The 26,710-nt window shown below is 36.3% G+C and overlaps 1 protein-coding gene across 4 annotated transcripts in view; it reads right to left on the bottom strand.

Annotated features, from left to right (window-relative positions):
- Positions 1 to 26,710, bottom strand: part of Csnk1g3 (casein kinase 1 gamma 3) — an 89,627-nt gene that overhangs the window by 30,651 nt on the left and 32,266 nt on the right. For all 4 annotated transcript variants that reach the window (XM_038330675.2, XM_038330677.2, XM_038330676.2 and 1 more), the window contains exons 3-6: positions 25,173 to 25,213; positions 21,007 to 21,076; positions 12,872 to 13,020; positions 10,848 to 11,082 (exon numbers count right to left, since the gene is read on the bottom strand). In XM_038330675.2, coding sequence (XP_038186603.1) covers positions 10,848 to 11,082; positions 12,872 to 13,020; positions 21,007 to 21,076; positions 25,173 to 25,213 — 495 coding nt within the window. The remainder of the gene's footprint in view (positions 1 to 10,847; positions 11,083 to 12,871; positions 13,021 to 21,006; positions 21,077 to 25,172; positions 25,214 to 26,710) is intronic.

The raw sequence follows: 26,710 nt of genomic DNA, 5'->3' as shown, positions 1-26,710 counted from the left end.
ATTTCCCTCTTACAATTCCTACTGGCTTATGGCCAATTCAAAATATTTCTGATTAGGTCTTGGGAACACAGATTTTCTATTTTTGTAACTACAGATTTTACCATTTGGGTTCTTATATTTAAACCTATTATACACATTGAAGTAGATTTATTTTTGCTTTAGGTATAGAGTAAAATAATAGATCCATTTTGGTCAATAATGACAATTCGGCTATTCTAAATTTTGACAAGATTTTCCCTGCCCCCTAAACTGTATTTGCATTACTCTCAAAACTCAGCTGATCATCTATGTTCATATTCTGGATTCTGGATTCTGACTACTTATCTGTCTTCATTTATGTGTGTGCATGTGTATTATATACTATATATGTTTGTGTATGTATGCATGTATGTATGTATGCATGCATGCATGTGTGTAAGTATGTATATCTGGAGAGATTGCTCGGCGATTAAGAACACTAGCTTCGGGCTGGAGAGATGGCTCAGTGGTTAAGAGCACTGGCTGCTCTTCCAGAGGTCCTGAGTTCAATTCCCGGCAACCACATGGTGGCTCACAACCATCTGTAATGACGTCTGGTGCCCTCTTCTGGCCTGCCAACATACAGACAGAATATTGTATACATAATAAATAAATAAATATTTAAAAAAAAAAAAAAACACTAGCTTCTCTTCCAAAGGTCCTAGGTCCAATTTCCAGCAGCAACCACATGATGGGTCATAACCATATGTAATGAGATCTGCTGCTCTCTCGAGGAAGAGACCTAGTCAGTCATCCTCATCAACTTAGACCATGAAAGCCAATATGAACAAGTTCAACAGAACCACCACATACGGGCTGCCCATGCATACTTCAGCATTGCCAGGGCATACATTTCATTTTTTTGTTTTATGTGTGTGTGTGTGTGTATAATAGATATTAAACATTTTAATACAATCTTACAAATGAAACCTTACCTAAATATAAGACATAACTGATAAATTCTACTACAAGCCAAGAAATATCAAGTCAAAAAAACTCTTAGAAATAAGAGTTCTCAACCCATCATATTATACTGTTTCAAACACAAAATCACTATAAGCTACAAAAACTACAGAAAATATAAGCAAGCTTACAATTCTTAAGAAGGTAACTGCGATGTTATCTGAATAAGTAATCTTCACCCTTAGAATATAAAGCTAATTTAACTTTCAAAGGTAAATCTCTGGAAATTGGGGAAGAACCTATGGGGACTCAGTGCATAAGAGTGGTTGCTCTGTCTGTAAGCACAAGACCCTGAGTTTGAACTCCCAGCAAGCACATATGGCTGCCACTGCTGCAACTCAGGACTTGGAGAAACAAGCAGAAGCAAACAGTACCCAAGAGCTTGTTAGCTAAAAAGGCAAGTGTTAAGTTCCATGAGAGACTATCATGAGGCAATAAAGGAAAGCCCTGAGGACCTGCTCTAGACTCCACGTGTACTGCATACTTGCACACTCACATGTATATAATATACATACACACACATGTAATTAAAATTTAAAAACCATGAATTGTATGATCATCTTAGAGACATAAAAAGCATTTGAGAAATCTAACACGCATTCATCATAAAAATTCTCAGCAACCACAGTAATGTCTCAATGACTGTTTCCCAGCTTGATCTCGGCTTGATCCTAAGCACCATAAAACATTGTTTTAAATAAAAATTCAGCAAAATAAGTTATAGAAATTTATTTAGCCTAGCAAAAGACAACTATGAAAAACCTGTGATATTCTTTTTTTATTTCTTAGTCTTTTCAATCATTTTATGTAGTACTTGAGTATGGTCCCCAGGGCCTTGGGGATACTAGACAAGCTAAACTCCCAGCTCTTCTTCCATTTTTTTTCTCCCCTTGTTTGCTTTTTACTTGAAATCAGTTCTCATAAACTTTTCCAAAATGACCTTTAACTTACACTTATTAGCCTAGACGGGATTTGACTTTGTAATCTTACTGCCAATAGATTTGGCCTAAGTTAAATTTTAAATTATAAGAAACACAGCCTAAGGGTCAAGACCTAAACTAAAAGTATCTACTACTTTATTTCTATTCATTATCATACAGAATTTTTTTTTCTTTTTGTTTGGAGGGGATGTTATCAAGGCAAGGTTTCTCTGTGTAACAGCTCTGGCTGTCCTGGAACTCTCTTTTTTTTTTTTTTTTTTTTACACCAGGCTGGCTTCAAACTCACAGAGATCCACCTGCCTCTGCCTCCCAAGTGCTAGAATTAAAGGTGTGCGCCGCCATACCCAAAGGAAAAATTCTTGACAGTACAAAAAAAAAAGCAAGAAAAACATCATTTAGTTACTCGAGTGTACTGGAGACAAATAGGACGGCGCAGTGGAGCAGCCCTGGTGATTCCAGCGTCCGCATAAAGGAGTGAGAGAATAAGCCCCACAAAGATTTCCTCTCACCTCCACATGAGCACCATGACATGTGCAACCCCCACATACATATGCATGCATAAAATAATAAGTATAATAGCAAAAATTTTAAAGCTTTCCAGTTTGGAAAAAGAAATGCTATTTTTATCGACAATATAAACAAACAATGCAGAAAAATTTAAGTACTCTGTAAAATATGCAAACTAATGAATTTATCAAAGTTTCAGGATAAAAAATCAATATATGAATCAGACAGATTTCTATACTAGCAATGAACAATCAGAAAAATTTAAGAACATCTTTATACAATAGTATCAAAACTCAGAAAATATACAAATTTACCAATATAAAAAGTTACCAGAACAAGAGAGGAGAGGAGAAGGGAGGGGAGAAGAGGGGAAGGGAGGGGAGGGGACGGAAGGGGAGAGGAGGAGAGGGAGAGAGAGAGAGAGAGAGAGAGAGAGAGAGAGAGAGAGAGAGAGAGAGAGAGAGAGCATAAGCTGACAAAGACTTGAAAGAACTAAGTCCCCTAAATTGTCCTCTGGCCTTCCTAATGCACCCCAACATCCCCTCCACATAGACTATATTATATATGTATACATACACATAATATATATTTTAGCCTTACAATAGGATTCTTTATTAAAGAAAGAAACAGCACAAAAAGCCACTTCTATCATACAGTGACCTCACCTGTATCACTCCATCAAAGGATAGTATTAGATTCATAATCTACAAGGCATTATAAATTCAAGCCATAAATATAAGCTAGTAAAGTAAGCCAACTACTAAAACTTAATCTAAACCCCTTCTACCTTCATAATTGCTTTCTTTGTGTTCTTTTACCAAGTGACACCGAGAAAAAAATGTCACCAAGTGGGAAGTAATAGAAGTCACAAGAAAGCTTTCTCTTCGAACTAGAGTTCAAACCCTTCAAGTTTGCAAGAGTTCTGTTTCATGAAAAAGATCTCTCACAGGTTCTTAGGTTCTTATTAAACCTGGCCACATTTCTTCTAAAGTAATTAACTGAAATGGCCTGTTTGAAATTGGGTATTTCCCTGAAAGTCATAATTTATTATGCAAATTTCTAAAAATTAGAAATGAAGAATTTATTAAAGTACAGTTAAAATTTATTATAAGTTCAAAGCAATTTAACTCATACAATTCATTTAAACTATTACTCATTAGAAATATATGCATTACATCAACATTATGAATTTTAAGGGCCTTAATATATCAGATGTTTTAAGTTATAACTTCACTGAAAGTAGATAATCTCAAATCTGGAGTGTAGGCTCAGAAAGGTAAAATAACTACCAGTGCTTAACAGGTTAGGATTCTATGCACTTTTGTGCATTATGTGCATTTGGGAAAGCCTAACAATGAAATAAAGTTTACTGCAAACTCCCTGCAATGCTTTTCCATTAAAAATTCAATATTATTTTCCCCAATTAGTTATGACAGTACTATTCAAATATCTGTAATTATCCATATCAACTAAATTATATGTAAATTATATCATTATACTAAATATATAATTATTTTATATAATTATATAATTATACCAGCAAAACTTTTTTTCATTGAATCAAATTTATCTCTTTCAACATAGAACATGGCAAATAGCTTGTTGAGAAGCAGGAATCTTTCTACTGTATATGTATATATTATAAAAAATAAATTTATTACTTAATTTCCTACCAAAAAAACAACAAAGGCAAAAGACAAGTACCAACTGGTAGAGAACTCAAAGAATAAAAACTCAAGAGAGTAAAATTTATTTTTTCTAAATATAAAACTAAAAAAAAAATCTACCACATATAAATAAAGGCTATATTTAGGAGCTAGACAGATGGATCAATGCTTAAGAGAGCTTGCTGTTCTCAAAAGACCTGAATTCAAGTCCCGCCACCTACACTGGGCAATGCACAACCAACTATAACCTCCAGGACATCCAAGATAATCTTCTGGCCCCACAGATAACTGTACTTTACGTAAATACTATTATACAACACACATGTATACACATAATTAAAAATAAAAACACATGTTTTGGGATGGCTTTATTTCATATTTCTTTATAAAATGTTTTATTAGTTTTCTCTACCCAACAATACCCAGAAATACATTTGCCACAAAACTCACTGAACTCATGCTTTTTCAAACTACATAAAAAAGATGAGCTTTTACGTTTTCCCAATGACAATACAAGGGCAGAGAATGAGACTACACGTTTGTAATCCCAGCATTCCGAAGGCAAAAACAGAAGACTGCTAAATTCAAACCTAGCCTAATAAAAACAACTGGGTTCCAAGTCACCCTGGGCTGAAAGTGAGTTCCAAACACACTGGCTACACAGGAAGACCATCTCAACATAAAAGAAACAAAACAATTATGTAGCACAATATGCAGTAACAGCTCCCTCAAGAGACACACAACCCAACACTATCCAAAAAAACCTAAAACAGGGACATTTCTTTTCTAAGAAAGAACCCAGCACATATATTCACTTAATTCCTAAACAAGATCTCTCTTAAAATTTCTTTCAGTTTAGATAAAATTCAGTAAGTTTGGCTTATAAGGGAAACAAACCCAAATAAGAAAAGCTAGGTGCCTCCACAAAGAACCACATACATACAACAAGGCAAAAATAAGACAAAACTCAAAGCCAAAAAAAAGTCACAAAAAATAAAAATACAATGTGTTTTCTCTAGATTGATTAGTGTGTGTGTGTGTGAGAGAGAGAGAAAGAGAGAGAGAGAGAGAGAGAGAATATTTAACTTCAAATTATTTCAACAAGAAAAGATATAAAAGGGGAGAAGAGTGATCCAAAAACTAAAACAATGAGTCTCAAAGCAACCATCTTTAAAAAGCTATTCAACAGTCAACACTTAATTAGAGCTAACATAAAACAAGTCAGCATAAAAATAACAAGTCACAGTGGAAAGCCGCGTCTGTCACACAGCTTTATGAGGTGTTCACTTTGAACAAAAATATAACTAAATCACCCTGTTTGTCTTCTGAGCATAAATGACCTTATGCCATATTAAGATCAACAGATATTATAAAAATAAAAAGCTATTTAATGTGGTTTTTACACTATTCATCTATAGTAAGGTGGAAATACCTCTTTCTGATTAAATATGATACTCTGCTAATTCTCAAAAGGAAAAATGTTTATATAATAGTCCAATAACCAAGTCTCTATTTTGAATTTTCATGTAATAGAGAAACGCAAACAACCGAAATAATTACTTGATGTGGGAGTCCCCTCTGTGTGCTGTGATGACCATTAATGAATAAAGAAACTGTCTTGGTCTTTTGATAGGGCAGAAATTAGGTAGGCAGAGAGGACTGGACTGAATGCTAGGAGGAAGAAGGCAGAATCAGGAAGGCGCCATGGAGCCAGCAACAGAGATAGACATGCTGAAACTTTGCTGGTAGGCCACGACCTCATGGTGATATACAGATTAACAGAAATGGGTTAAATTAACATAAGAATTAGTCAATAAGAAGCTAGAGCTAATAGGCCAAGCAGTGATTTAATTAATAGTTTCTGTGTGATTATTTCAGTTCTGGGTGGTCGGGACAAATAAGTGACCACCCTGCAACAAAGTGGTGCCCAATTGGCCAACTAAATCCACGTAAAACCTGAGAAGGCTTGAAAAGGAATTCTAGACAAAAAAAAAAAAAAAAAAAAAAAACAGAGTTTAACACAGCTTTTTGTTGTTTGTTGGTGGCTTGCCGCAGCTCCCTTAAGAGAGGTTTTCCACACTCAGGAGCAGCAGCAGAAAAATGCTGAGCCATTTTGAAATGAAGGCTTTCTGGGAGCTGGCGTAACCTCTGGCTCTCTCAGGATACCAAGTATTTGGATGGGGTTTTGTGAACAACATGCTGCAACTTGCTTGATGGCAATGTGGACCAGGTTTGTGCCTGGAAATGGGGTGCAAGGCTCAGAGGTGCAAGAAGCTCTGCCATGGAGCAAGCAGGCAGTACCATATATATCAGTGTAATGGTGCAGACAAGTTTTAGACTAGGTGGGGCAAGCACACAGCACCGTATTTGACCTAGAATTGCAGCAGCTTAAGTTTCAAGAAGGGATTACCATTTTAAAAGGACAGTAAAGAATTACACAGATAACACAATAAGGACAGATTCAGACATAAAAGAACTCTAAATGAGACACAGTGTTGGATAAATGTACATAGGCTTGAGAGAGAGAAGAAAATGAGTATAGAGAGTTAACAAAGTAAACGGTTTAAGAAAAAATGTCGTTAAAGAGACAGAGTACAGATAGTCATAGATTAAAAGGAGAAAAGAAAAATAAGCCATGTAAAAATGGAAAATTCACAGAAAGTCTGGATTATGTATATTATTGTGTTATCTTTGAATTTTTGACTATGAATGAGCTAAGTACAGAGAGACATTTCATTGTATGGGCTGCTAAGCTAAACAATGTATATTATATGTATATATTATAAAGGTATCATGACTTCCAAATTTGGGTCTAAGTATATGTTGCTTTGGAAAAGAGGTTTTCTTGGTTCCACAGAAGATGAGAACCTGTGGACTGCTTCCAGACCAATATGGTCTCATGGAACAAGACCCCCAAAAGGTTGCTATGAACACCACCACAAAGAAAACACTTTGCCTAACTGCTGACTGAGATGAACCTAGCACACAGGATACACCACAAAAGACCTGATTAACAGCACCCCCAAATAGCAGGAAGTACTATTACCATACGAAAGAACTATGTCCATATTACCAAATATTGTTTATAATTGTTTGTTTACATTTAAAGGGGGATATGTTATAGAGATTTGCATTGGTATGAATCTTGGTTTATTGATACAAATTTAAAGTCAATTTTGTTATATGTATATTTCTGCCATTGTTTAAGGTACTGTGATTGTGTAGCTCATTTAAAATGTAATGTATAATTAAGAAATATAGGTTAATAGATAATCATCTATAATAGTCAAGCTTGTAGTCATGTTAGTTAGATTTTCTAGATGTATAGAGATATATTTCAGATGGATAGGCATTCTTCAAACCTTTCAAACACTACAGAATATGGCATTTTAAAATGTTTAAAAACTTAAGATTTTTTATGACAATGAGACACATCTGCTCCTGGTAGCACCAAGCTACTTCAAGAGGAAGACGGGCATCGAAGAAGCTCCTTATGGAGCTGGTTAGTGATATGAGTAAGAACCTGCTCTTGCCTGAACTGCTTAGCTGGACATACAATACCTGCAGAGAAATGATTGCTGAACTTGCCTAAAGGTGAGATGCTCCTTCGGGGTTCCTGCTTCATAAAAGAGTCTGCAGACATTCTGCAGGATACAAAAAAAAGTGACTGAACTATCTTTGAAAATCCTGCTTCAAGGAAAAGTCTGCCGGATACTTTGGGCCAGAAGGCTGAAGATGGATACCTCACAGTACAGAAGAACTCTGGGCAGAATGACTGTCCAGGCAGTGCATGTCTCTGTCAATTCTAGAGTTTTGGAGGCTGCTTACACTGCACTTCCTGTTTACTTAGGTATAATATATCCTTCCGAAATCTTTGATGGAGTTGAAGAATTTATAGTTATAATTTTCCTTAGTTATGATAAAAGATAAAGTAGCTATAAATATTGTAATTGTAAGTCTTGCTTGATACCTGTTATATGTAATTTTACTATATTAAAGTTAAAACCTTCCTTTTTATTTAAACAGAAAAGGGGAGGTGATGTGGGATTCCCCTTTGTTTACTGTGACTACCATTAATGAATAAAGAAACTGCCTTGGCCTGTTGATAAGACAGAACTTAGGTAGGTGGAGAGGACTGGACTGGATGCTGGGAAGAAGAAGGTAAGTCAGAGAGACACCATGGAGTCACCGGAGTCAGACATGCTGAATCTTTGCCAGTAAGCCACTGCCACATGGCAATATACAGATTAATAGAAATGGGTTAAATTAATATAAGAAGTAGCCATTAAGAAGCTAGAGCTAACAGGCCAAGCAGTGATCTAATTAATACAGTTTCTGTGTGATTACTTCGGTTCTGGGAGGCTGGGACAAACAAGTGGCCTTCCTGCAACAATTACTGATGCCTTAAAGGTAATCACTAACAGGCTGGGGAGGCAGTTCGTCAATTCAGCAATTGCATAGCAGGTGCAAGGGCCTGAGTTTGACCCTCTAGCAATGCAAGAGCAAAGAAAAGAAAAAGAAATAAAAAATGGAAGGAAGGAAAGAGCAGCGTGGAAAAGAAGGAAAGGAAAGGGACATGGAGAAAACTGGGTTGTTAAGATTTCGGGAATGTTGAGAAGGCTTCAAACAGATACATAGAAAGTAAAAATCACATTCAAGAGTCACGTTCTCTCTGTGCTCTTCCTTTTTTATTGGTTTCTCACTCTTCACCAAGCCATGTACTTTAAATTTAAGAAACATGAAATACCCATGTCCACAGCATCACAATATGACAGAATGTACAGAGTGCATCCAAACACATGCTACTTTAGAACTCATATGTTCTGGCAAACAAGCACTTCCTCATTACCCATCTACATTAGACTTGCTAAGTAGGTCTTGAGAAGTAAATCTTATAGTTTTTGCTGTCTGTACATTCCTACAAGAGTTAAATGCCACTTCTCCCAAGCTCTGAAGGCCTTTCCTAACAATGACAAAAATTTACTTTGCCTTTTCTACAAATAGAAAGCTGCTACATGTACCACTGTTTACACACACACACACACACACACACACACACACAAAAAAAAAAAAAACATTAGCCCGTAAGGAAGTTGTGATGTCATATTTTACAATAAAATGGTTGTGAAACTTTGTTAGCTATTTTGAAATAGTCTATAACAGTTCCCATAAAATGAGCATTTCTCAGACAATGCACATGCAAAAATGGGTGTGACTGGTTTTAGAAGAACACCCAATTGTGTTTTTAACCTGTCAGGAAAGTTTGCTATTGAAAGGACTCGCCAAAAATATTATCTCAATAAAGCCTGTCTTTTATCATTTTATGTCTGAAGCTGTGCTTCAAGGCAGAGGCAGACTTCCATTTCTCACACAGTACAGATGTTTAAAGGAGAAGGTATCATGAAGCTAGTAGCAGGCAGGCTGCCAGCAACAAAGCCAAATGCTATAATTCAGAGCTGAGCAGCAGAGCAAAGACATGAAGTCTTTGAGAAAAGTTGGTGGAGGGGAAGCATAGACTGGAAGTTGGAAGTTGACTGGACAGCTCCTAGGGTCCTGTTGACATCTTATTTTATACTGTATGTCAGTGGTTCTTACTCTTTCCAATGGAGTGACCCTTTAATACAATTCTTCATGTTGTGGTGACCCCCCAACCATAAAATTATTTTCTACTTCATAAGTGTGATTTTGCTACTGTTAGTTTACATTCCTGCTATAAAGTTATACCCTATCTCAAAAAAATTCAAAGAATCACATACTCACATAACTTCAAAGATCAACATACAACATGATTTTTCACTGCCAAGGGAAAATACACTTTCCTGGAGAAACTAAGCACGCATCACCTCAATAAGTGAAAAGACCCAGCTGGTTATCACACCAAATGATCCTGACACAATACAAAGCCCAGACTTCCATGCTTCCCATAGATGTGTATTAAAAGTGCATGCCAACAACTAATGAAGAAAAAAATTAAGAGACCCAAACCAAGAACATTCTAAAATGCCCTTGCTCCGAAAAATTATTAAGATTAAGACCTATAAAGAAAGATAAAGAAAGGACAGGACATAGACTTGATTTTTTTTAAAAATGACTAAAGCTATAAAACAAATAATACACTGTAGCAATTATGATCCTGAATTGAAAAAACAAACAAACAAAAACATAAAAACACTATATGGTTGATATTTTACTCTTTATACACATATGAAGTATATTTTTAAAGTTAATAACTTGTCCAAAGCCATACAGCTAAGAAAAATATTCTAGCCAGCATTAGTACCAGCTCTAATGTTATTAGCATTATACCCAATTAGTAAGGTTGTTACTAACCTGGCAAGCTGTATAAGAGCTATAACCTGAATTCAGTTAAAACTGGGCATTACTTCATATTATTAAGAAATATTCAACAAGGCCAGCCTGGTCTACAAGAGCTAGTTCCAGGACAGGCTCTAGAAACCACAGGGAAACCCTGTCTCGAAAAACCAAAAAAAAAAAAAAAAAAAAAAAAAGAAATATTCAAATGGTTCCCTAATTGTATCAAGGTTGGGCATTTCAAGCTATCATAGAAAACATTTACCATATACACACCTTATTTTTAAAGTATTATCAAAATATAAATGAAAGAAAACTATGGGCATGTGGTGAACAAGAATTACAGTATGAGCTGTTTTAATCTGCAAACCCTGAAACCCAGCCAACACTGCTGACACAGCAGAATTCAAGCTTCCATACTTGCACCATGTCTACATACCTTTTCCTAGATGTGTGTTTATGCTCATGTATCTAGCTGTTCCAGTAAGGCTTTTGTGTTCTCTGTATGGTATATGCTTCTTTGTCTCTGGATCAATATATTCCTTTGCCAATCCAAAATCTATAATATGAATGACTTGTTGGGTTTTGTTTCCTGGTCGTCCTATTAGAAAGTTCTCGGGTTTCACATCTCTGTATATCAAGTTCTTTGAGTGGACATACTCCATGCGAGAAATCTTAGTGGAAAAAGAGAAAAGGATTTTTATTTTAGATTTTCACTAGCAAACAAAATCATGACAAAAACATTACAACTTTTACAATAAAAGTAGCATTATAAAGAAAACAATTAGAAATTGTTTCAACCCTTTAAAGTCAAAAAGATGTCAGTCTTCAGTTCCTCAAAGAGCACATATCCATTTATGACTTAAACTGTCTTTGCTGTTATGGTCACAGATAAATGAAAGTGTCTGGATTTTAGGAATGCATTTCCTAGCAGCAAGTCAAACTCAATCACTGTTTTCATGCTAAGTTATAAAGTTAAAAAAAAAACTTTACAGATTAAAAATAAAAACCTTAAATTCAAAACTAAAGACACACTCTTAAAGTTAACAATATTCTTCCTCAGTTCAACATTCAGGTAATTTTTATAATCAAATAAAATTTAAAATGTGATTTTTACCTGTTAAAAAAAATTGGCATCAAAAATTAACATTATTCAGTATTTTTTTCATAAGAGATTTCATTTTTCGTAGCATTAAACACTTTAAAATCTTAAAACTGGAAAATGCTGAATTCCAACTATAATAATAAAGCATATATTAATTTTATTATTATAAACACAAATATTTGTATCAACCATATATACACATACTATATTTATATATAAATAAATAAACTATAAATATAGCATATTTTTATTAACCATTTTCCAGATTCTCAAACAACGTTTACCATACAAAAGAACAGAACTTTAGATACAAATGTTCCATTTGTGGCAAACCTGGTTACCAGTGCCATGTCAACATAGAGTCCACGGGCCATTCCAATCTGTTTATTAGCAAACTGTGGCTCACACTCCTGTGACCATGCCTTGATTAACAATAGCTTATGAGCACTTTCTAAGTCACAGAAATTCTTTTAATGCAGTTTTTAACAGCTATATATGACTTTATGACTGTTACCCAATTCACCCTGTTAGCTCACACCATAAGGTGTTACTCATTATTTTACAGTTCTATCTACACCTGTACATAAAACAATAAGTAACCTAAATATTTCCAACATAAATCTCTAGAAGTAGAATTAATAACTATGTGAATAAAACAATTTCAAGACTTTTTAGCATCCTTATATTGCATTTATGTCAAAACTGTCTAAAGCTCATCTCCAATGTTTCCTCATAGGTTCCCAGAAATTTAAATACTGAAGTATACTGCTCATTAACTCTTTTCATCTTTTATTGGGTCAAAAAAGTCAACTTCCAAGATTAAGATCTCTGTTTCTGAGGGTTCAAAGTTTTCATCTTACATGTATTATAAAAACACCAACCCTTGAAGCATGCATCCTGTCCTTAAAGCAATTAAAATATTAATTTAGATACAACTAAAATGAACTTGACTCAGTAATTTTACATTCTATGCATCTTAGAAAGACAATATAAAAAGCAAAAACCATTTCTATTATATGAGTCAAATGTTCCATACGAAAAGGTCAAAAAGCTTAAATAAAACTTTTTACTTAAATTTATAAACACCAGGCATGATGATGTACACCTATAAAACTAGCACTCAGGAGGCAGAGGCAGGAGGATCAGTAGTTTAAGACCAATATACACTATATAAAAGTCTGAGACTAACCTCTGGTTACAGGAGACTGAGTCTAAAAAAAATAATCAAAATAGATAGAGAGACTGACAAATAGAGCAAGGGAGGGACAAAGGAAGGGAAAGACAGAGGAACGGGGGAAACTTGTGATCAAAGAACTATGTAGTTGCTCAAGCAACTTCTAACACCCTGTTTTACTTACCAGTTGTATAGCTATCATAAGAACCGTTTTAAGAGAAAACGTTCTATCACATAGGTCAAACAAATCTTCCAAACTAGGTCCCAGCAGTTCTAGCACCATAGCATTGTATTTACCACAAGGGCCAAAATAGTAAACTTGAGGTATACCATCTAGGAATAAAAGAAAAAGTTATTTAATAATTCTATCATCTTATATAGTAAGCCTTTTACCTGGAAAACCTATAAACAATATTTTAATTTTCCTAGTTTTGAGCACTTTAACAGTAAATTTAGTTTTTCCAGGAGGGGGAAAAAAAACACCTTTTCTAATTAAACCTCCTTCTTCTCTAAACCCACTCCTCGATGTCCACATGGTAGCCCAGTACACCTGTAGAGTAGCTGTGTCCCTGAAACCATACAAAAAGTACTTTATTATATCTCTACACTCTCACCTGCTAAGCTTTATTAGCCTTCTATTTCTAGAGACTAAATAAAGAGAGGCTTACACAGTAGGACAGATGCTACCTTTATTGAACTAGGTAGTCGCTGCTGTCTTTAATAACTCCATGCTTGGTATCCTACCAAGATCAACCTAAATATCTTCCCTTAAGTATGGGAAATTCCTAAGACTTCACCTTTCACCCTTATAGTTAGGGGTATGTGCGTGGCGAAGTATAATACACACACACACACACACACACACACAGAGAGAGAGAGAGAGAGAGAGAGAGAGAGAGAGAGAGAGAGAGAGAGAGAGAGAGAGAGAGAGAGAGAGAGAGAGAGAGAGAGAAATGTGTACAGTCCCTATCAGCAGATCTTAAGTCAATCAAAAGGCAGAGTGCAGGTCTAGATGGGTCTAACCTTATCTGATCCCAGCAGCACTAAAAGTTATTAATCTCTATGTTCTCAATTTAACAATCTATAGTAAAGCATTTCCACTCTTTAGTTTGTTCTTCCTGAAGTGTAAGAGGTAAGTAGATCATCAAAGTGTGTCAACTATACAGGATACAAAAATGGACAGATTGTAGAGTTTCTTACTTCCTTCCTTCTAACTCACCACCACTTTCTAATAAAGCTGTAGAGAAGTAATCTCTGAATAAAGTCTCAAATAACCAGGGTTACTATATGGCTAGTATTTTGTTGTCAGTGTTTTTCAAATGCTACCCAAAATGAAAAAACACTTAAGGGTCAACACTGTCTTTAGTCACTAAATATTTATTAATCATTGATGACATCTTAATGGGAATGACTTATAGGACTATATTGTACATATAAAACCAAGTAAGACACCACAACTGAAGGGTCTGCTAAGCAATGCAAAATTGGGTTACATTTTAAAAATCCACCAATATAACTCACATTCAATAGAATAGGGGGAAAGTCATTTTTTATAGCACAAAAGAAACATTTAACACAACTCTCAGCATAATTTGGATTATAAGCTGGTAAAGTCTAATAAGCACACCTTTGATCTACTACAAGCTAGCACCATACTTAATGGAGAGTGAATTTATTCCACCAACAGCTGGGAACAAGTCAGGAACGTACACTTTGAACTCTTCTATTCAACCATGCTTTAAGAGAACAAACAATCAAAATGGAGTCACCGAAGATAAAGTTCCAGGAGAAATGTTCTATATGGGCTAGTTTCAGCACTGTGCTTAAATTCCCTCTGCTCTAATCCTCACACAAAGTGACGTGACATAATCTGACGTTAATCAGTCCTGTGTCGTCTACTGTTCTAAACCACTCTCCTCTGCTCAGCTCACCAAGATACTCAATTTCACATTATGGAAATAAGTGTTACAGATTTGTAATTCTAGCAGGCTGAGAAGCTGGGGTCTTACCTGGCTGTTTACAGAAAGACACTGATGCAATTTTTGTTAGTTTTGTTTTGTTTGTCAAGACAGGGTCTCATTATCTAGTGTTGCCTAGCCTGGCACTCACTATTCAGATTATGCTGGCCTCCAACTCAGATCCACCTGCCTCTGCATCCACAGTGTCAGGATTAAAAGTGTGAGTCACCATACCTGGTCCTGGTGCAATCTTTTAAAAAAGAAAATCTGGGCTGAGCATATAGCTCAGTGATAGAATTCTTGCTTAGTATTCATAATGGCCATTTGGGAACTTTTTATATTTACTAGAATTTCAGTCAACACAATCCAAACAAAAGGTCTCTGAGATTCTCAAAAACCTTAAAGGTACGAAGGACCCTCAGGCCCCAGTGTCTGGGATGTACCACTTTAAGAGACTTCTTGGTGCCATGAGCTCTCTCATCACAGCAGCACCAGTTAAGAGAGGACAGAGAAAGCAGATTTTATTAAAATTTCGGTTTACTATTGTTTTGTGATCAGGTCTCATATGTTGTCCATGATGAGTTCAAACTTGTGACTAACCTGCCTCATACTTCTAAGTGGTGGGATCATAGGCATGTGTTAGTATACCTGGATGATTTCTTGAGTTTGCTAAAACATGATTCTGAAAAGCATGATCAGGTAACTGATGTGGGATTTCCCACTGTATGCTGTGATTACCATTAATGAATAAAGAAACTGCTTTGGACCTAGCAGGGCAGAACTTAGGTAGGCAGGCAAAGTTAGGCTGAATGCTGGGAGAAAGAAGGGTGGAGTTAGAGAGAAGCCATGCAGCCCCTGCCGGAGACAGACGCTGGGAACTTCACCCTGCAAGCCACAGCCATGTGGCGATACACAGATTAATGGAAATGGGTTAAATTAATATGTAAGAGTTAGCCAATAAGAACATAGAGCTAATGGGCCAAGCAATGTTTTAATTAATACAGTTTCTGTGTGATTATTTCGGGGCTAAGCAATCAGAAACTAACGAGCAGCCTTACTCCCAACAGGTAACTCTGTGAAAAAGATTAATTCTAGACATCACTGATATTTACAGGGCTTACACAATAACCAAAATTCTTTGCAAAAAGTACAATTAAAATTCCACATATTATAGAATACATTTTATAGCAGATATAACCAAGGAGTTTTTAAAAGGTGGTATACGTTGAAAGTGTCAATAACCAGATGGAAACATGGGAAGAACACAGAAGTCATGACTTTTTCACAAATTACAGATTGAGAAGGCAAAGTGGGCACCAGGAAGAAGGAAGGGAGTTCCCTAACGTCTTAGAAGACAATACCGTCAAGTTATAATTTTAGTAACACCACTACTGCTATCAACAAATTAGTGTAGATCTACATAGTTGAAAGAACCTCAAAAAGTCAAGCCACTCACTTGAGAAACAATATTTCCCATATGAATACTGAAAACATTCAAAGTTTTAGATTAATAACACGATAACACTCCTGCTAGAGAGGAGTCAAGTTGCAGCAGGAAATGTGCTGCAAAGCAGGTAATTTAGCTAGGGCTTCACTAGGCCACCCACTGAAAGAGGGCATTCCACGTGCACAATGAATACAGATGTGAAAATAATAGCCTCATGAAAGTAATAGTAAGTTTAAAACAACTAGAAAGTAGACAGTAGAAAGAGAAAGAATATGCTCACGAATGTTAAAGAGGCTATAAATTAATGTCTTAATGAAGACCATGAAAACACAAAGAATTGAAGGGAACAATAAAAATTATTCAAAACATAACAGTAGTATTCAACAAAGAAATAGAATCACTAAAGAAAACCAAAATTGAAATAAAATTGGAAGTGAGAAATTCAGAAAGTCAAACAAAACCCTCAGAGGTAATCCTCACCAACAGATTAAGAAACATGGAAGAGAGAATTTCAGAGCCTGAAGACCAGGTATTGCAGACAAAGAAAATGTTAAATCTGAAACAAACCAACAAACAAAAACCAGGCACAAAACATCCAGAAAATCTGGGATACTATTAAAAAAAAACAAACCCATGAGTAATAGGTTTAGAGTAAGGAAGAAAAAAAACCTATGTTAAATGCACAGAAAATATTTTTAACAAAATCATAGAAGAAAATTCCTGCAATCTGAAGAAAGGGATGCCTATCTTTTTAACAAAATCATAGAAGAAAATTCCTGCAATCTGAAGAAAAGGATGCCTATCAAAGGTATAATGAGTATACAGAACACCAAATAGACATGACTAGAAATAAAAGTCCCTAAAACACATAATAATAGAAACACTAAATGTACAAAACAAAGAAAGGATAGTAAAAGTTGTAAGGGAAAAAAATGAAGTTACATACACAGGGAGGCCCATGAGAATAACACCTGACTTTTCAATGCAGACTCTGAAAAGCAGAAGAGCCTAAACTGAGAGATGTTCTACAAGTTCTAAAAGACCACAGACATCAGCCTAGACTACCATACCCAGCAAAACTATCAATCACAATCATTAGAATAAGGAAATTAATACACAATAAAAAAACAAATCTAAGCAAGTTTCTGCCCAGTAATTCAGTTCCCCAGAAGGTACTTCAGTCTGAAGAAGAACTATATCCAAGAGGACACAAGAACAAATAATCCCAGAACAGTTAATCAAAAGAGGGGTAGAGACAAAAGAGTATAGTATATGACACACCAAAGTCCCCAGTGTCATCAGGACGGATGAAGAGGTGACAGAGAGTCAGAAGTAGAGATTTTCCTGTTTCTGATGTGGTTTTTATTCTGTTTTGGTTTATTAGGGTTTTGTGTTGCTGTTGTTCTGGCTTTTGTTTGCTTATTTTGTTTTGTTTTCTTCTGTGGGGGAGGGGGATGCAACAGGGATGCTGAGGGGATATGAGAGACTGGGAGATGAACAGAATTGGGGTGCATGATGAGAAACCCCCAAAGATTCAATAAAGGGGGTAGAAAAACACACTAGCGAGGTAACCCAGACTCAAAAAGATAAAAGTGGTGTGCACTCACTCATAGGTGGATACTAGCTGTAAAACAAAGGGTAAGTAGCCTAGAGAAGCTTAGAGAAGCTAAGCAACAAGGTGAGCCCTAAGTGGGGGGGATGTATAGATCCTCCAGGGAAGGGGAAATAGACACAATCTTCTGACAAAATTGGGAATATAGGGGTGGGGGAAGAAGGAAGGGCAGAAGGGGAGGAGGAGAGAAGAAGAAAAGAAGGAGGAGGAGAACTTGAGGGAGCAAGATAGTCAAGATGGAGGAAGGACAGAGATGGAGAACCAGGAAAGAGATATTTTGATTGAGGGAGCCATTATGGGGCTAGCAAGTAATCTGGCACTAGAGAAATACCCAAGAATCCAAAAGGGTGACCCCAGCTAGGACCCTAAGCAATAGTGGAGAAGGTACCCAAACTGGCCTTGCCCTGCAGTCAGATTGATGACTAACTTAAGTGTCACAATAGAACCTTCATCCAGAAACTGACGGAGACAGAGGCAGAGACCCGCATCAGAGCACTGGGCTGAGCTCCCAAAATCCAGTTGAAGAGAGAAAGGTATGAGAATATGAGCAAAGAGGTGAAGACCATGATGGGGACACCCACTGAAACAGCTTACCTGAGCTAATAGGAGCTCACCAACTCCAGCAGACAGGGAAGGAACCAGCATAAAACCAAACAAAACCCTCTGAATGTGGGTGACAGTTGTATGGTTGGGGCAGACTGAGGAGTCACTGGCAGTGGCACCAGGATTTATCTCTCCTGCTTGTAATAACCTTTTGGAACCCATTCTCATTGGATGGATACCTTGCTCAGCCTAGATATGGTAGGGAGGGCCTTGTACCATCCTCAAAGCAATGTGCCTTACCATCTCAGAGGAGTGGATGGGGGGGATAGGAAGAGGGGAGGGAGTCGGAACTGGGATTGGTATATAAAATTTAAAAAAAAAATGTTCTTTTTTTTAAAAAAAATAAAATTGAAAAAAGGAAAAATATACTACCGTAACAAAATAACAGGAATTAATAAATACTACTCATTAGTAACTAACTAGCAACTCTTCAGGGATAAGACACAGACTAGCAGATTGAATTTGAAAGCCAAATCCATTTTTCTGTTGCCTCCAAGAAGCACACCTTAAATCAAGGATAGATACTACCTCCAGGTAAGAGGATGGAAAAAGGTATCCAGGCAAATGGATTAAAGAAACAAGCAGATGTAGTTACCTTAATTATCTGACGAAACAGACGTCAAACCAAAACTAGGTAGAAGAAATAGGGAAGGACACTACATAAAAATCTACAATATATTCATTAATGCAAAGTTTACTAACACTGCAAGGACTACTCATTTGCACATGCTCTTAGTGAGAGAAAAATGCAAACTGTGTATCATTTGAAGAAATTGACATTCTACAAACTAGAATGTAAATATGTTTATAAAAATACACATCAAGGCCAGGCAGTAGTGGTGCGGGCCTTTAATCCCAGCACTAGCGAGGCAGAGGTAAGAAGAGCTCTATGAGTTCAAGTGAGCCTGATCTACAGAGCTAGTTCCAGGACAGCTAGGTAGGGCTGTTACACACACACACACACACACACACACACACACACCCTTTGTCTTGAAAAACAAACAAACAAAAATCTATTTTATTAAATATGGGAAAATAATATACTCTACTACAGATAAACAAGTAAAATCATTTCAATTAGAAGAACAAGAGTAAATAAAAGTAGCTCTGAGAGCTTCAATGTGAAGACACTGCAACACATAGTAGAAATTTTAACCATAAATATTTGTCAATGAAAAAATCTCTATTCCCATTGAGATTTAAGAACTTCATATATAAATATATTTGCATTACCTACTATCAAGAAATTATTACAAATTTGATGGTTTAAAATAACAAAAAATAATTATATTACACCTTAGAAGCCAGTGTCTCAAATCAGTTTCATAAGGCTGAATCAAGGTAGAGCCATGCTCCCTTTGCAGGCTCTAGGAGAGAACCTAAGGGCCTCCTTCAGGATCTTAGACTGCAGGCATACTTTAGTTCATTCATATCATTTCAAGCAATGCCCCCATGGGTATACAATCTTCCCCTTTTCTCTCTATGTCTAGTAAAGATACTTGGGTTGCACTGAGGGCTTACCTAGACAACATCCAGGATAATCCTGCAATCTCACATGTCTGCTATACACTAACTATGGGCTCCAGGGCTCACTATGTGGATATATTTATGGAGCCATTTTTTACACCCATTATAATAACAGCAATATTGCTAAAAAGACTAACAGTATGGATGCTCAGCAGTAAAGGCATCTGCTAGCAAACCTAACTAAGAAGATTTCAGAAATGTGAGCCTATTCCTCCATATATGAAGGTCAGAGAGTCTGAGCTCTTTTTTTTTTTTTTTCTCTTTCAAAGTTGTTGACAGCAGGTGTGGCTATAAAACAAGATATCCTGACCTGGGGTGTGGCTACTTGGTGTTTTGAACATTAAGATGGCCCAGAGTCATAGACCCGCTCCACCCTGACCAAAGGTCAGAAAATTCAAACATACTTCTGCTCCTTCTTTTGAAATAGGAAGTTTGACATAGGGAGTGGATGCCTACAGGATACTTGGTCTAGGGTGTACCCTGCCCCAGACATCAAATGCTTTACTCAAAACATGACTTGATGTCTCAAGTATTGAAGCAAGAACTGTTCTGCTTGTACTTTGTGTCCTGTTAAAGCAGTCTGTTGCCTTCTCCCTTAGCTCTTTTGTATTGGGGCATAAAAGTGTATGAAAAATAAACACAGGCAAACTCAGAAATCAGAAGAGAGAATTCAGCATCCAGTATTCGCTGAGTTGCCCTCCCATTACTATCTTGTGTCTCTGTGTTTCTTTCTTTTCTGTTTCTCCTACCAACATTCTAATCCCAATGCCCCTACCCTGGAACATTTGAGCCTGCCAACCTGCCGTGGCTAGGACCACAGCATAAGTCACGCCAAAAAGGGGGTTGGTGACACCTAACAACCTAGGTTTAGTTCCCAGGACACACAAGGTAAAGAGAGCGCACCACCTTCTACACACCATCCCCTATCCTCCACATGCACACCACAATGCACACCATCTTCTGAAAAAGGAACTGCAGGGGATGCCCTCTTGACATATGTGCTAGGAACTCTGGTCCGCTAAAAACAGGAAGCACTCTTAGCCACTGAAGCATTTCTTCAGCCCCAATTAAAAAAAATTCTGTAACCAAATTTAAAATATTATTTTTGAAACTAGAGTATTATTGTTATGACAATCTGTGTTACTCCAAATTTTAAAATTCATATAACTTACCTCCAGATCCTAACTGCTTGTAGAATCTGTATTCCAAATGCAGCTGTGGTGCTCTGGATTTCATGGGCTCCTAGGCAAACAATGGAATAAACAAAAGACATTTCAGTTAAGACAAACCACTAGCATCTAATTCCAAATGTTTTAAACTTCAGTATCAACTTATATACACTATAATATTCTACTAGGTATCTCTATTCCTCTAGATCTATATAAAAATCAACACTGTACTTAAAGTTCAATAAACTGATACCATCTGTAAACATAAGTAAAGTAAGCATTTGAGCAGCTATCAGAGGAACCAACAGGATTTTAGAAAAAATAATTAAATTAAAATCACAGTTTTCCACAATATAAGGTAAGCACAACAAAAGAACAAAAAGACTAAGGGAAACAGAAGTTAAAAGAAAAACTATGTAAGTGCAATATGAGTAAGAAAGTAAAAACTTCACATCATTAGAGATCTGAACAATACAGAGAGAAGGTCTAATAGGCAGTGATGGGGTGGAGGGCAGTGATGATCACAAGCAAAAACCAGATTCAAGAATGAGATGCACAGTAGGCGTGTGTGTGTGTGTGTGTGTGTGTGTGTGTGTGTGTGTGTGAGAGAGAGAGAGGGGGGGGGGGAGGAAGAGGGGGGGAGAGAGAGAGAGAGAGAGAGACTAGAAACTTAGAATCAGAAGGATTATTTATAGAAAATGGTAAGCTTAAATCTTGAGGAGCAATAAGAATAGTAGTTAAAAGTTTTGGAAAGTTAGTTAGCTTTGCTGTATATTGCAGTTCCTCGTTTCCAAAATGCAGTTAATACTTTTTATGGGTCCCTCAGTCCTTTCCTCTCTATATATACATGCATATGTGTGTGCACAATATAAACTTTAATATATAAAATAGTGAAAACAGTGCCTTTCACATATCACATTATCCATAAATTTTGACTGTCTAAAAATATACAACCATAAGATATGACATAATATTCACTTATACCATCACAACTGAAATTAAATATACATCTTAATGATTGATGTGCTTCAGGTAAAAAAGAACAGGAAACAGCCCTGACTTAATTTAGTAATTTCAATTTGATCCTGTACTTCAATAGCAACAACACAATGTTAGGATACCACCATGTAGTGCAAGTCACATAACCAACAGATGACCTTTACAGTAGCCATGGACAACTGGTTACTATGTAAGTGGGAACACCTAGACAAGCTACCGATCTGAAGTAGGAAAAAGACAAAAGTGAACGTCCTGTAAGCTGTGACAGAACTACAAACAGACACTAAGATCTGCTCTCAAAATATCCAACAGTGCCTTTATTTTTCCAAAATACAGCAATGAGGTATGTCTAAAAGTACATAAACATAGTATCTCCACGTGACTGTCTTTACACCTGGTTCTAAACAAAATTACACCTCACCTACTGCACTTGACAAAATCAACAAAACAAACCACACACATGAAAACTGGTAAACTACGGACCAAAATATAAGCATTTTTCTAACTTTCAATAAATGTAGGGAGAATATGACTACAGGCCATACTTACCTCACAATACAAAAGTAAAAATGTTCCCAGTTACCCTAAATTATGAGTATTAGTAATCATTTTTGTATGTAATGCTGATCACTGCACTTAAAAAAAACAAACAGGCTGGATGTGGTGGTGCACACCTGAACAGTGGCAGAAGTGGATCCTGAGTTCAAAGTCATTTTCAGCTGTATAGCAAGCTCAAGACCAGCCTGGGCTAGAAAAAAAAAAAAAAAAAAAAAAAAACCTGCCTAAAAAACAGAGTAATAGAAGGGTCTCCTACTCCACCTCTCCCCAGGAAAAAATAAAAAAGAGAAATACACAAAATACACTGAACAAAAAGTGCTATATGTTCATGTATATAGAGAGATTGGAAGATGACCAGATTTGCATTTTCTAAGGCACCAGTGGTAGGGACAGGACAAACAAGTTCCAAATTTGAAAATGGCACGATTGAGGGTTATACCTGATAAATTAACTAGACAGGGAGCAGTCAGCCTGGCAGTGGCTTCTGTTCCCTCTGCACACAGCTGTTAAGTATAGCTGCTTAATCACTAGCACAGAATACCACACATTTCTTTCCTGGCACACAACCTCCAACTCCAATGCCATACAAAGAGCTAGAATGTGAAGAAGAAAAAAAAAAGAACAATTCCAACAATCAGAATGCCCATCAAATATTGTACACTTCCTGAATGCTGAATTGCTCTACTGTTGTTCCTATATACTAACTTCCTTTGTCTGTTTAAATTGGCTTTCTATGTAGCCCTTGAAAGTTATTTAATGCACTGATACGTAACTGGTCAAAGTGCTGAGAGTAAGTGACCACTGACTACTCAGCCCTAAACAGAATAGCTAGATCAATCCCCTCAAACCTCCGCCTTATTCCTGAAAACCTGAAGGAATACATCATTCCTAAAGAGAGACGGAAAGAATTTAAAAGTCAGCGGAGGGGAAGAAGTGCTATCAAATGCTGTTTTCTGGCATGACATGGCCACTACACTCATGACCTCAGAACAGCTAAGGCTGCCTTCACGAACAAGACTAAGCCCATCAACATTCCAGCATGATGGAGCAGAGGGATGCATAATGCAGGATCCATAGCTGATGAGCTATTGGCAGTTGATGGCTGCTGGAGGAGGGAAAGTGAATGGGGTGGGTGGGGACATGACAGGTTGACCAAGCCCCAATAGATAGCCCAACACTCACAAGAATGTAGACAGCACTAACTGGACTCAGTGACCTTTGCTTTTTGTTTTTTAAGGAACTAGAGGTGGGAGTGGGCATACTGGAAAAAGCGAAGAGAGCAGAGGGGAAGAAAATGGGTATGATCAAGATACATTGTTACATTTATAACATGGATAAAGAATAAACTTTAAATATTTTTAAATAAAACAATATTTATACTCATTTGGTCACTTGAGACCTTAAGAGTAAAAAAGATTCTCATCAAAAATTAAAAATTATTTTCCCAACTAGGACATCTGTGAGAGCTTGATTATATTAACCGATCTCATGGCTGATTACCACAAGTCCAGTTAAAAACAACAGTGACTACCCTGACAGAAGCTAACCAGAGTTTGTATTATAAAGTCAAGGACTCGATCTTGAAGTCAGGGAGAACTCATCTGTGTGAGTCAAGTAACAGACGCCTGTGTCCTGGTAGCATCACAGCACGACACTTATACTTATTTTGGTAAAAGGGACACAGGCCTACGCTCACAAAGACACTTCAAGCAAGACAGACTTTCCATGACAGTTCAAAAGCTTGCATTTCATCTCATGGCCTCTTCCTCTAACAGTTGCTCTAGCAACACAGGTTACACTGTCAGGACAAGGGTGACAAAGGTAAGGAGAATGGAAGAATGCGAACATTAAGCCAACCCGACTGGGGAACCTGACTGACAACGAGAAAATATGCCTTATAAACCATTCCTAGCGCTGCATAAAAAAACATGCCTTTAATCCCAGCACTTGAGAAGCAGAAGCTGGTAAAGCTCAAGGCCAGCCTGGTACACATACTGAGTTCTAGAACAGTCAGATCTAAACAGAAACTGTCTAAATAAATGATAGATAAATAAATGAATGATTAAGTGAATAAATAATAAATGAATAAAATAGTTCCTGGGTGCATATTCTTCCAGAGAACTACTTTATACCTGTGACACTGAGCACATGGAATTCTACTCCCATGACAGTTCTCCTCGCTACCACCACACTCATGGCCTTCTAAATCCTTGAAAGCCAAGCAACAACCAGCTTTACTACATTTATAAAACACCAGTAGAAACACTTTAGAAGATAATTGGAAGTGTGTGTTCAAATACAATCCTAAATGCTAAAGGCACTTTTGTCTAAATGCTTGAATCAGAAAGAAAAATTTTGCTTTTATCCACTTAAAAACACCACTGAAAATACTGCCAAACTACAAATTTCACTTCCATAATGCTGCCAAAGTAAAGACAGAATTGTCACGCAGAGAAAACACTGACACTCTACACATCATTAGAGACATAAACAAAAGGTCAGTCATGCAAACATTTTTCCTTCTTGGATGAATACCAAAATTATAAATGTAAAGATAAAAAATTAATAAGCTGATAATCAAAGGAAATAACTGTAGAAAATAATGAACTTACCAGTTTAATCGCCACATATTCATTTGTGTATAAATTTTTCCCTTGAAAAAGGAAGAAATAAGTCAGATCCTGCTAAAACTTTTAAATTTAACTTACATAACTTTTATGACCTGTACTGTCTTTTTTAAAAGTATATGAGACATTTAAATAGCAAAAGTTTTTACATTCAGTTATTAAAAAGAAGAAATTGCTAAATTTACTATCAACTCAAACGTATTTAATATTTCACTTTGATTCCAAGTAGAAACCAGTACTTGTAAATATATTATCCATTATAATAATGAACATATTCTAACTGTTGTAATATTGAATAACCAATATTCAAGTGAATACTGAATACATTTTAAGCCAGCATACTTATATAAAAGAAAAATATAAAACTCACTCATCCATCATTTCCTTTTAAACCATTATGGAATACAGTACTATCAGACCACATATTTAATCCAGCATATGTATCAGATATATAAAAACTCTGGAATATGTTTAAAATAAAATTAAGTAAGAAAACTAATCAATAATTGTCTCAAAAAACTCATTAACTACCTTAAGAAAAAATTATTAGTGTTTCAACTTACAAACAAATTAATTCCAATTATTTATAGTTAAATATAAAAAAAATTAAAAATATTTATCATCTCAATATATATGGTGACCTTTCTATGGGTAAGAAAACATGAAGAACAGGATTTTATACATATTTGGCTATATGAAATACTTTAAATTTCTAAATACCAAAAATTATGTTAAATATAAAGTTATGTAAATGTTGGAACACAGGCTTAACATCACTAACATGCAAACAATTTTTATAAACCACAATTGTCTTTGTGTTGGCCATAAGATAAGAAAATTCCAATGGTCAGAATCTACAACCCCAGAAAAAAACACTATGGAGAATTTAAGAGCTAATAAGGCTAGAAGGGCAATCTGAAATATCAATTAACATGTATCTTTGCAAGCATATCAAAAAGAATGAAATAAAAAAAGAGCCATGTTGTTTCTTAATTTCTAGGCATGAATAACTATTGTAATGAAAACAGAATGATTTGTTTGTTTGTTTTTAAAACCAGAAAGTGGCTCTGGTTACAATGACTACTAAAAACAAAATAGGCAGTTTACCAATCTTCATGCACGGCGTTTTTCTGCACAGGACCCTCTGACCTTTCAGGGCTCCAGCTGTGCCGCTGTCTTTACATCCTTGTTAATATTAGAGATCTGGCTGAACTGTGGTGGTCACAGTCATAAATGTGAATGAAAATTAAACAATACAGTCTTGTCACTGAGTACAGCCACAGTCCTACAGTTAGATTTTAATCAGTATGTGTTACACACAGAAGCAAATGGTGTGCCACATGTGTTTGTCTGCCTGTGTGGTATGAGTAAGATAGAAAGGATATAGAAAACCCCATTAAGGCTACAACTGGACTGGGCCTAGCTCATTGATGGCTTAATTTACGTCAAGTGACATTTCCAATGGTTTTCTGCTGTACTGAACCCGAAGAAGCTTTACCAATATTGTGGAATTGGAGTTATTA

Source organism: Arvicola amphibius, chromosome 5 (assembly GCF_903992535.2).
Source record: "Arvicola amphibius chromosome 5, mArvAmp1.2, whole genome shotgun sequence".
NCBI lineage: Eukaryota > Metazoa > Chordata > Mammalia > Rodentia > Cricetidae > Arvicola > Arvicola amphibius.
Note: the sequence above shows the minus strand (reverse complement) of the source record. Positions and strands in the feature narration are given on the sequence as shown.